Source organism: Drosophila kikkawai, chromosome 2L (assembly GCF_030179895.1).
Source record: "Drosophila kikkawai strain 14028-0561.14 chromosome 2L, DkikHiC1v2, whole genome shotgun sequence".
NCBI lineage: Eukaryota > Metazoa > Arthropoda > Insecta > Diptera > Drosophilidae > Drosophila > Drosophila kikkawai.
The window spans coordinates 16,362,056-16,373,058 of record NC_091728.1 but is presented as its reverse complement, the minus strand read 5'-3'; the positions used below and the strand labels follow the sequence as shown (position 1 = coordinate 16,373,058).

Here is an 11,003-nt window from a genome sequence, read left to right as displayed (position 1 = left end):
TTTTTATAATTAATTTCAATCGTTTTTTAACAATATTTTCGTTAAAAATTCGTTCCATATTCTCACCGGAAGTAGCCATCTCCATCTGTCGGACAGCCCCTGAAACTTTTTCAAATGCTCGTATTCGCACTAAAGCTCGTCTATCTAATTTAAACCATCGCCTAGCAGAGAGAAAACGTAAACAAATGTTGGAAAGGCAACAATAGCAAAAACAAACAAAGCCAAATTGAGAGAGCAGAGCTTTTTTGCAACAACAAATGATTATTGTTTACTCGCTTTTGGTTGTTGATTCTGAGAGCGGCAGCTGCGACTTTCTTGAGTCTCTGTGTGTGTACAGCGCTGAGTAAGCAACTGTCGCTGTTTCAATGTTCGCTGAGAGTTAGAGCAGGCAAAAAGGGAAACAGATGCACAGTGGTCGCAGTGCATTGCAGAGCAGGTATATTTTCAGGTAGCAAAAATTATTTTTGCTCACAATGTTGCTTTACCTTCGGGGTTACCTTTCGTGGATTACAACAGGGTGAGTAAGCAACAGAGAGAAAGAAGATAATTAAATGTAATGTGTAAACTATGACAACATCTTTAAGTAGTTTCAAGCTGTATTTTTCAATCTTTAATTATTAAGACATTACTCAAGATGAGGAAAATGCTAAAACAAATAAAGAATTACATGGTTTTAGGAGTTCTAATACAATAAATTTAATTATTTGTGATTTTGTGTTGGAGATCTATTCAAAATATCCCTTTTATAAATGACAAAGTATAATAATTACATAACCATAAATAATATAAAATCATTGAGGATTGCTTAAACCAGAAATGGATAAAGTAGCGAAATTTTAAATCGTCGTATAATATCTTTAACTTCCTAGATTGTTTAGATATGGATTATGGAATACTTTATTTTTTTACAATTTAAATTCTTATTATTATTGTTATTATAATTATTTTTTTTATAGGAAAGTTCGGTAAGAAAGATTTATTATTCAAGATATACAAACAACACTTTTAACAAACAATTTAAAAAAAAGTGTCAAACTGTTTGTATCAGTAAATGTCCTGGAACCGATCTCGCTCTCTGGCTGCGATCCTTTTTCAGGGTGACTTTTAGTGACAATTCGCCGCGTTTCACAGTGCAACTTGAAAACTACAAAAATTGTTTGCCTGTGCTGTGTGTTTCCTCCACTCCCCTGCTGGCTGGTTCCACTGTCTCGCATCTGTTTCCTTGCATTTTGTACCGCGCAGTTGCCGTTGCTCTGGCCCTCGTATTGTTTGTATTATTTGTTGTTCGTTCGGAGCAACAAAAGGCAGCCAGCTGTGTGAGTGAGTTGTATCTGTGTGCCAGAGAGAGAGCGGGGCTTGTTGTTCTCTGTTTGCTCGCCGTTCGCTCGCTCATGTGTCGCCTTGTTGTTGCCTCAGCGTTCTACGTAGCCGATAGATACTTTCAGCTCTCGCCTCTCTCTGCAGCTGTATCTGTATCCCAGTATCTGTGTGTGTTTAGTCGCCTCGGTCGCTTGGAACGCGAGACATACGACATCGCAACAACTGGCCAACACAATCTAACAGTCCGCCGCCGATTCCCGAGCCCCGAGCACAGCGCACACCGCCAACCGACACCACGCAACACTCAGGCGGAATCAACATTTTTGTACGTTACGTCAGTCGCTCAAGTTGTCGTTGTTGTTAGTGTCGTTGTCATTGCAGTCGCGGCAGTAAAAATAATTTTTGGCGCCGTTTTTTTGCTGTGTCGCGTTTTGAAATCGCTCTAAAAACAAGCTGCCTGCCAGTCTTGGTGTTTTGAAATCGCCTGCCAACAAGGAGTTGCAGTTGCAGTCGTCAAATCGTCCCAGAACAAGGAATACGCGTTTTAAAACCTCGTGAAACACAAGATATGCCATAACTGGAGTTTCGAAATAGCCTATTTAAAACCACCGGAGTTTTAAAACATCTCAAAACCATCTGTAAAAACTACACTCGAGCAAGGAATACGAGTTTTATATCATCAAAAAGTTCTAAAATATTACAAATCACGGAATTTCGAGTTGGTGGTGTTTTGGAATCGATTCCAAAAACGTCAGGAGCTCTCAAAACTCCTGCTGCAGTCACACACAGCCCTGCAATCGTCGCTGACAAAGGTAACTCATCTTTAAATAACAAAACAATACTCCTACATAGTGATTCAATCTTTTTAAACAACATCGCACTAACTGTTCTAAAACAGCAACAAAATAATACCCAGCGATAAGCACCAACAGCGTTCAAATCGCCAGCTAGAAAAATTCTATATGCCATATTGTTGCCCTGTGTGTGTGTATGTGTGTCTATTGTTGCTGTTGTTCTATCTAACAAAGTTATTGCTTTTGTTGTTGCTGTCATTGGGCCATGGAGCAATATACAATATGTAGAGAAGGTGGTAGGATCGCGGGGGGAGTGCAGAGCGAGCGCCGGGGATTTCTGCAAGTTTTCTGTCTGTTTTGTTAGCTTTAGAAATAAATTCTTTCTTTTTTTTCTGTTTTTTTGTTTTTGTGTTTTCGGTTGGGTTTTGTGTTTTGTGCTGTGTTTCTGTGTGTTTCGGCGGCTGCCTTCTTGTTTTTGTACGTTGCTGTACTTTTTTTTATTTGATTTGTTTTTGTTTTTTGATTTTTTGTGCCCCGTTGTTAATATATAAACATGAACATTTCTCGAAGTATAAGTACAAAAACACACAGGCGAAACGCTCATGCTGATATGTTTATGTTAAATAGACGTAATACAATAAATATTGCTATAGCCAGGTTTATTTTTTTTTTTTTCTTGCTGATTTCGCTGCTGTTTGCTTTCCCCGCCCCCGCCCATTTTGTACATAGCAATCCAACGAAACATTAACAAAAACAACAACGGGCAGAACCAAAACACGCGCACAACGTTCGCTGCGATAATGATAATGATGTTCGTTGCTAATAATGATGACGGGCAGAAACAACACAACAATTCTGAGAGCGCACAGTGGGCTGAAACTGTAGAATAAAAAAAAAAGTTTAGCTATGGGCTATGAAACTATGTAATTTTCATTTCAAAAAATTTCAAAATGTAAAAAAATATATATATATATTTATTTGTTTTCTAATTTATGAAGATTTCTGTGACACCTCTCAATGTATTGTGTCGCGTGATTGGACTCCTTAAAACGCTGCCAATCTAGCCAGCTTGTTTACGTTTGTAATCAGCTTTCCATAAAAATTCTGATTAAATCCGATAATGATTAAACGATTCGCCTTAAATCAATCACAATCGCTTTTAGTTATTATACTTTTACATCAGTATACAATCATGAAACACAATATCCAGAATCGGTATTAACATGTGTATAAACTATTTTAAATAATAATATCAAGAAAAAAAATGCTATATTATTCTATATTATTCCACTGATAAAATTAATTAATAATAATTCAATTCGGTTTAAAAGAACTTAAATATCAATTATTATTATTCGAGACAATAGGGAATTAAGCAAATGGACACCCATTTCTTAGAAAATCACTCTGTTAAACAAAAAGTATAAAAACAAAAAACTAGTTTTCAATGTAAAAATATTATTCGATTTTATTTGAATTTATTTTCACAGGAATTTTTGATAAATATTTTATTTGAACTTGTTTTGTGTACTTGCCTAACTTCAAGTTAGTGATTCTGAACACTGACTGTTGGGACATCTCTACAGTTCCATTTTCTCCCACTTTCGTCCCACTTTGCGCACGTTTTTCGCCGTGCCAAACTGGTGGGCTCAGCGCAAGGTGCTGAAAGTGGCGGGAAAACTTTTTGTGGAGATTCAGGAGAGGCCCGAAATCGAAGTCGAGTGGAAGAGCATGGTGAGGAGCGGGGGGGATAAGCCGAGTTTCGAGTGAGTGGACATGTGAGTGGGCTGATTATAATCAAAACAGGTAGTCGCAGGTGCGAGAGCCATTCATTTTGGGTGAGTTTAAACGTAGTGAGTGACTGAGTGAGTACTTGCAGACACTCACATTCGCTGACACTGTTGCGGTGCATTTACTTAACATGTTTTTCGTTGCTGCTACACTGTTGTTGCTGTTATCAGCTTTCAGCCTGGTCGATTAAAATACAACACCAGCAGCAACAAAAAGCGGAAAGAACTTAAAAAACTACAGCAAACAGCACACAAACATCCAAATTGCCTGTTATTTTTATGGCCGCCATTGCCAGCTATTGTTGTTGTTGTTGCCGTAGCTATAATAATATGAAAAGTAAACAAAGTTGCTGCGTCGTCGTCGTCGACGTTGTCAACATCAACTCACAACGTCGCAATGTCGCCGCTTTCCAGCTCGCAAAACTGTACTGAAACCGAAATAATAATGGCAACCAACTACAACAAGTCGGCCGCAATGTTTTATTAAGTTTCACAAAATGTATATGATGAAAAAGCTCTATCGCCCGCCGCCTGCTGAGACAGCAACAGAAACAGCACAGAATAAAAACCGAAACCGAAACAGAAACAGAGACCAACACTAACAAGTGACACGGGCACGAGAAAACGAAAAGAAAAGCTAACGAACGAACAAAAAATAAAATAAATAAAACCCAGAACAAAAAGCGAAAAAGCTGAAAAAAAAATCGCTGAGAATTCGCTTTGTTTGTCAGCCCCGTAAATAAATAGGAAAAGGGATAGGAGAGTCTAGAAATCAAATATAGGAACAGGGGGGCGGGTGCTTAGTTTGAGGTGAGGAAACTGCACGTTTATATTGGCGAATTTATTAAAAAAAGGCTTAAGTTAAAATAATAATAAAAAACTATTAGCAAAGTATCTTTAAATTGATAATATTACCCTTTGGCTAAGACTTTTAAGAAGAAACCGGAAGTGATTTGAAACCATTTTGAAATATGGCCTAAAAGTATGCAGCAAAATATTACAAAAAATTTGTTTGCTTGTATATTGGTACTATTCAGATTGGCTGCACAATCAATTTTCTACTCATCTCTTATTATCTGATAACAATTTGTAGTAGAATGTCCAAAAATAATAAAATAATAATCACATAAATGAAATATATTCATAGTATCCTTCCCACCATCGAGTAGATTTAGGAAAAAAGATTTCAATTAAAAAGGCCGATTTAAAATAGAGTTAGATCTATATTTCTCAAAACCCACTATTAACCAGCCAAATCTATAAGTAATTTATTATCTATATATACAAAAATCAATGACGTTTCTTTGTAATTTTATAATTCAAGAAGGGGCACACCTTACCAAACCATATGGTTAGGATTTGTTTGGACTATTTAGTATATTGTTACGTTATTACGTTTTTTGTTGTAAATGATTTCAATTTCGTAATGTTGCCTTTGCTATCAGTGTCATCTGTCATTTATAATTATTGCTTTGGGTTTATAGTTTTTTAAACATATTGTTAAGTGCTGGTGAGTCTAGAATTGTGAGTGTACTTTTCTCATTTTCTCCTTTTCATATGAAGAAGAAATGCCACGACCTAGACGATCAAATATAGGTAGACGTACGCGTCATACTAATTATGTGGCTTTACGAAGACGAGCACAGAAAGCAGATAAAGGTAATGGACGATCTGTTGATCCTGTACCTGTATTGAATCTTCCACGGCGATCGTGCTGTAGACATAGGTTTAAAATCATATATTAACATAAATATTTCTCAAACCCTAGCATTGAGCCTCTAGTTTAAAAATATTTATTAATTATCTAAGTTAAACATCAAAATAAATAATTAATAACAATAAATAAATAGTACTTAATAGGCAATCTCCTCTTTCTTTTCAGGCTGCAAAATAGAACCTAGAAAATCGCCATCGAATATGACAACCTCAACGCACAGCAGTAGCAATACGAATAGCAACAATACCGCCCACCACGAGAGCGAGGATCGAGCCACTGCCGCCAGCACCACCTACACCCACCACAGTCCGACAGGATCGGGATCCGGGGTCTCTATCGGTTCCACAAATCGCGTGATGCAGGCGGATGAGGACTTTAACATTCGCTTTGTCAACCTGGTGCGCAACCACAAATGTATCTACGATAAAAAGGTGCCAGAGTACCGCAACAGGTGAGTGGGAAATCCCTCCGAGATTTTGCTATCTCTAACTGAACTCAACCTTTTTTTACAGGGACAACCAGGAAAAGGCCTGGGTGCTAATATCCAAGGAAACCAGAGAGAGTGGTAAGTGTTAATAAGATTTCTCCAACTAAAAGCAGTACTAAATGAAGGAATTGTATCCCCTTAATAGTTATCCACTGCAAGGAGCGATGGCGCAACCTGCGCGCCTGCCTCTCCCGTTACATCAAGCAGCAGTCGGGAGCGGAGCCGCAGCACAAGCCCTACTATCTGACCGAGCACATGGCCTTCCTGCTGCCCTTCCTCAAGTCCACCCGCAATTCCCTGGAGGGCAACACTAGCCTGGCGGCGCTGTACCAGTTATCCCAACAGCAACTACACGGCCATCCGCAGCATCTGCTCCACCCGGCCATCCATGGCCACGATGAGAGCATATACTGCTCCCCCACCAACATCAATCATAATAATAACAACAATAACAACATCAGCACTGGGGAGGTGTTGGAACTAAAGGAGGAGCAGGTGCTGGAGATGAAGCACTCGATATCGGAGAATGGGGACGACGAGGAGACCATTGACGCCTTCGATCCAGCGGTGGCCAATGCCCTTGGCATAAAGCATGCACCGACCACGTCCACGATTAGCATTGCCCAGGTGACGGGAGGAGCCGGAGGAAGATCGCCGGCCAGGAGTGATACGGCCAGTGCGGACAGCATGCAGAACTTCATTCCGGACGTGCAGTTGGCCGAGACCGGGTCGCAGCTTATGTACAATGATGAGGGTCGTGGCACACCGCCGCCCTTGCATTATCACCCGCACATGCTTCCTAATCCCATGGCCATGGGTATGGAACACCGTCAGTCGTCCTTCGAACCGACGAGTGCCAAGAGGATAAAGACGGAGTGCGAGGCCACCAGTACTATGACGAATGGTGGCAGCTTCTATGGCGGGCTGACCGTCTCGGAGATGGCTGACATGGAGTTCTTCCGCAGCATTCTTCCCGACCTGGCGGCTCTGACTCCCCAGCAGCGTCGCAAGTTCAAGATTGGCATCCTCGAGCTGATCGATGATGTGGTAACGCGGTATCCTCCAGCTCCGGACCGATGTAACGGAGGAGGTGTCAACGGCAGTGGCAGCAACGGGGTGTCCTCCGTAAGGCAGTCAAGACGCAGCACCGGTCGGGAGTGGCGAAAGCAGTGAAGGGGGACTGGGGAGAAGGAGCGGAAAGTCACTAATCCTTAACTAGAAATATGATAAGTTAGTTAGCTGCTTAAGGGGGCACTGGAGACGGGATAAGGTGCTCCTACTGCTGGTGTCTCTCGACCAACTCCAGTCCGCTCACTGTCCAAGTGTTGTGTGCGCTCAATAGGATGCGTAAGTAGGGTTGCTAGGGTTTCCACTTCCGAAATTTTAATTTGATTTATCATTTATTTGAAAGTTTAAATTGAAAGTGAAATCAGATATATTTTGAGGAAGTGCTAACCTGATCAGTCCTTCTAAGCCATTAAGCTCAAAAGGAACTTGAACCGAAAGAAAAGAATACAGAACCTAATTGTGCATGCAGTAAATTTGCAAATAAAATTATTTACAAATTTATTGAATGCAGAAACTGGTTCTCAACTTGTCAAGTTCGCCTAGAGCATAATTTATCTATGATTAAGAAATCTGTATATATGTCTAAACTATAGAATCGATGTACAAAGCTGTTCCAATTTAAATCAAAGAATAAGATATAAAGGGAAGGAATGAAGAAAGTCAAACTGCTGTGTCAAATAATAAACAAACAAGAGAGTTTGGAAAATTACTCGGTAAACTTTAATTTAAAATCGCGACAACATCATCATATGTAGGGTCTTTCGCAGGGGCCACGCCCCGTCTAGGCTAGCTCTCCCCGCTTAGAGAAATGCACAGGGACGAATGGCCCGTTCCTGTCTTCGCACTAAAAGCTAAATTTCGTTGGCTGGATAGGATCTACAACTTCGAGGCGCCAGCCTTGGGGTAAAACTTCTTCGTCGGGTCCTTGGCCATGTCGAGCAGGGTCTGTGACGGCTTGAAGGGTGCTCCGTACAGCTCGGCGTACGACTGCATCTTGCTGACGAGCTTGCCGGCTCCGTACTGATCGACCCAGCGGAAGGGGCCGCCGGAGAATGGCGGGAAGCCCAGGCCGAAGACAGCGCCCACATCGCCCTCCAGCGGGCTGTCTAGGATCTTCTCCTCCAGACACAGGACTGCCTCGTTGACGAAACGCGATACCAAGCGCAGGGTCAGATCCTCGGGCGTGTTGGCACCCTTGGAAACCAGGGAGTACTTCTGCTTGACGATCTCCAAGGCATCATTGTTCACCGGACGGCTGCCTCGTGTCTGGCCATCATACAGGAAAATGCCTTTTCCAGACTTGCGTCCCAAGAAACCGGCCAACACCAGGTCGTTCATCACCTGTAGATTTCCGCCGCTCAAGCGCTCGCCGAATGCCTTTGCCAAATCAGCGGCAATGTGCGAGCCCACATCAATGCCGACCTCATCGGCAAGGGTGGCGGCACCCACGGGGAATCCAAACTTCTTGGTGAACTGGTCCAGATCCTTGGGGTCCACGCCCTCCTGCAGCAGTCTGAAAGGACGAGACATTTCATTAAGGCTCTAAGGATGGAGTGAGTATTGAGTAACCAACCTTATGGCCTCCGACAGCATGCTGGCGAGGATGCGGGTGGTGTAAAAGCCGGGGCCATCGCCCACGGTGATGACTACCTTGCCCTGCTTAAGACCCACGGCCACAGCCTGGGCCACGGTGTCCTTGGAGGTGCCCGGATGGGTGATGATCTCCAGCAGTTGCATTTTGTCCACGGGTGAGAAATAGTGCATGCCAACAACCTTATCGGGACGGGAGCTACCCGCGGCGATTTTGGTGATGGGAATGGCGCTGGTATTGGTGGCAATGACGCAATGTTCCGGGACAACAGCCTCCAACTCCTTGATCACACGGTGCTTCACGTTAATGTCCTCGAACACAGCCTCAATGATGATGTCTGCGTTCTTAAAGTCGCTGTAATCCAGAGTGGGTCGCAGGTTGGCCAGAGTTTGGTCGCGCTCCAATCCGCTGATCCTCTTGCGCTTGACGGCCGTCTCCAGACCCTTCTGCACCTGACCAATGCCGCGAGCCAGGCCCGCATCGGTGGCATCCTTCATCACCACCTGGTAGCCCTTGTCCACCGACACTTGAACGATACCAGCGCCCATGAGGCCGGCACCCAGTACACCCACGGTCTTAACCTGACGCTGGGGCTTGCCAAAGCGGTTCTTTTTGCACTCGGTCTGGCCACGGAACAGTGAGATCAGACCCTTGGACTCGGGCGTGGCCGACAGCTCGCCGAAACCCTTGCGCTCTGCCTCGTAGCCCGCATCCGAACCCTTATCCACGCCAGCACGGACCACATCAAGGATCTGTTGGGAATTCAAGGTTAACTAAAAGCTATAGAAAGTGTTGGCTTTTAAACTAACCTTAAGGGGAGCGGGATAGAGGCCATTGGAGGCCTTGAGCACCTGCTTCTTAGCAGTCTCAAAGATCTTGTTCTTTACAAAGTCTGTATCCATGAGAAAAGACTGGATCTTGTTGACCAAACCGCTCTTTTCGCGGTTGACCTGTAGAAGAAATGAGATAAGAACAAAAATTGATTATCTGCTGGGATCAACGGTTTAAACAACTATTATAAATAATAAATTTCTATAAAATTTAAAATCATAATTAGTTTCTTACGCGAATTTTGCCACTGGCCAGATCCTTGGCCACCTGAATGGCTGTCTTCTCGAGGTATTCGATGGTGTTCTGATCTGCGGGCTGCAGTCCCGGGCCAAGGGGATCCACTAGCAGATCAACAATGCCCAGACGCTTGGCACGATCAGCGCGCACCTGCTTGCCTGTCAGGCCCAAATCCAAGGCCGTCGGCACAGAGGTGAGCTTGGGCAGGCGGACAGTGCCACCGCCGCCGGGCAGGAGGCCCAGCATGACCTCGGGCAGACCCAACTTGGTCTTGCTGTCCTTGGTGGCAATGCGGTAATGGCAGGCCAGCGCCAGTTCCAGTCCTCCGCCCAGACACACGCCGTTAATAGCGGCCACAATGGGTTTGCGGCTGCGCTCCATCCGGTCGAACATAAGTTGGGCGCCGTGCGAGATCAGTGTGGCCTCCTCCGCCGTCTGGCAGGCCTCCAACATCCCAATGTCGGCTCCGGCGACAAAGCATCCTGGCTTGCCCGAGATTAGCACCGCCGAATTGACGGCACTGTTTGTCTCCAGATCCTTGATCACGCGCTCGAACTCGTCGCTGACCTCAGAGCCCAGCGAGTTGACCTTGGCATTGGGCGAATCGATGCGGATGACCAGGACGCCGTTGACCACTTTGGTGTGCAGATGCTTGTTGGCAGCGGCAGCAGCGGCTGCCGGAGCGGGATTCGTGGACATGAGACGGCGGGTCGAGACGGGCAGAGCTGTGAAGGGTTCAAATCTACTTTATTATCTCACTACAAGTGGAAATCGACAAAAAAAAAAACTTGGAAAGCAGAAAGGCAGCGAGACAGAGACAGCAGACGAGTGGCGACGTCAAGAGAGAGTACAAAGTGCAAAGTCCATTTATGCGGCGTCGGCGAGGAAGAATCGATGAGAGCCCAGACAGGTACCGAAAGAGTAACCACTATCTGGGGGGGACAAGCTCCACGATTCTCGCCCGGATTCCGGACTGCCGTTCCCTTAAATTCTGTAAAATCCCGAATAGTACCTACCTCTAGTGCACCTATTCTGCAGCAGTTGCTGTCGCGAAAGTTGGCCAACAGCACTCAGGAATCTCGTTGCCGACATAATTCGTTGTCTATCTTCAGCTCGTTCACTTTTCGCTTAATAATAGTGTTCAAATGAACCTTGCCCAGGCGCCGTT

The 11,003-nt window shown here is 44.2% G+C and overlaps 2 protein-coding genes across 5 annotated transcripts; one reads left to right on the top strand and one right to left on the bottom strand.

Annotated features, from left to right (window-relative positions):
• Positions 1 to 1,511: 1,511 nt before the first annotated feature.
• brwl (brickwall) lies at positions 1,512 to 7,885 on the top strand. Of its 4 annotated transcripts, none has more exons than XM_017170357.3 (4): positions 1,512 to 2,132; positions 5,787 to 6,072; positions 6,134 to 6,186; positions 6,254 to 7,885. In XM_017170357.3, the coding sequence occupies exons 2-4, from the start codon at positions 5,822 to 5,824 to the stop codon at positions 7,279 to 7,281; spliced, it is 1,332 nt and encodes a 443-aa protein (XP_017025846.1). In that variant the 5' UTR covers positions 1,512 to 2,132; positions 5,787 to 5,821; the 3' UTR covers positions 7,282 to 7,885. The 4 variants fall into 4 exon arrangements, with proteins under 4 accessions (XP_017025846.1, XP_017025849.1, XP_017025847.1 ...); XM_017170360.3 differs by lacking the exon at positions 1,512 to 2,132 and adding an exon at positions 3,876 to 3,952; XM_017170358.3 differs by lacking the exon at positions 1,512 to 2,132 and adding an exon at positions 5,314 to 5,414.
• On the bottom strand, positions 7,874 to 11,001 carry Mtpalpha (monolysocardiolipin acyltransferase Mtpalpha). The gene is made up of 5 exons (XM_017170355.3): positions 10,852 to 11,001; positions 9,833 to 10,560; positions 9,577 to 9,717; positions 8,750 to 9,519; positions 7,874 to 8,689 (listed from the first exon to the last, which is right to left on the bottom strand). The coding sequence occupies exons 1-5, from the start codon at positions 10,925 to 10,927 to the stop codon at positions 8,053 to 8,055; spliced, it is 2,352 nt and encodes a 783-aa protein (XP_017025844.1). The 5' UTR covers positions 10,928 to 11,001; the 3' UTR covers positions 7,874 to 8,052.
• Between the last annotated feature and the right edge of the window lie 2 nt (positions 11,002 to 11,003).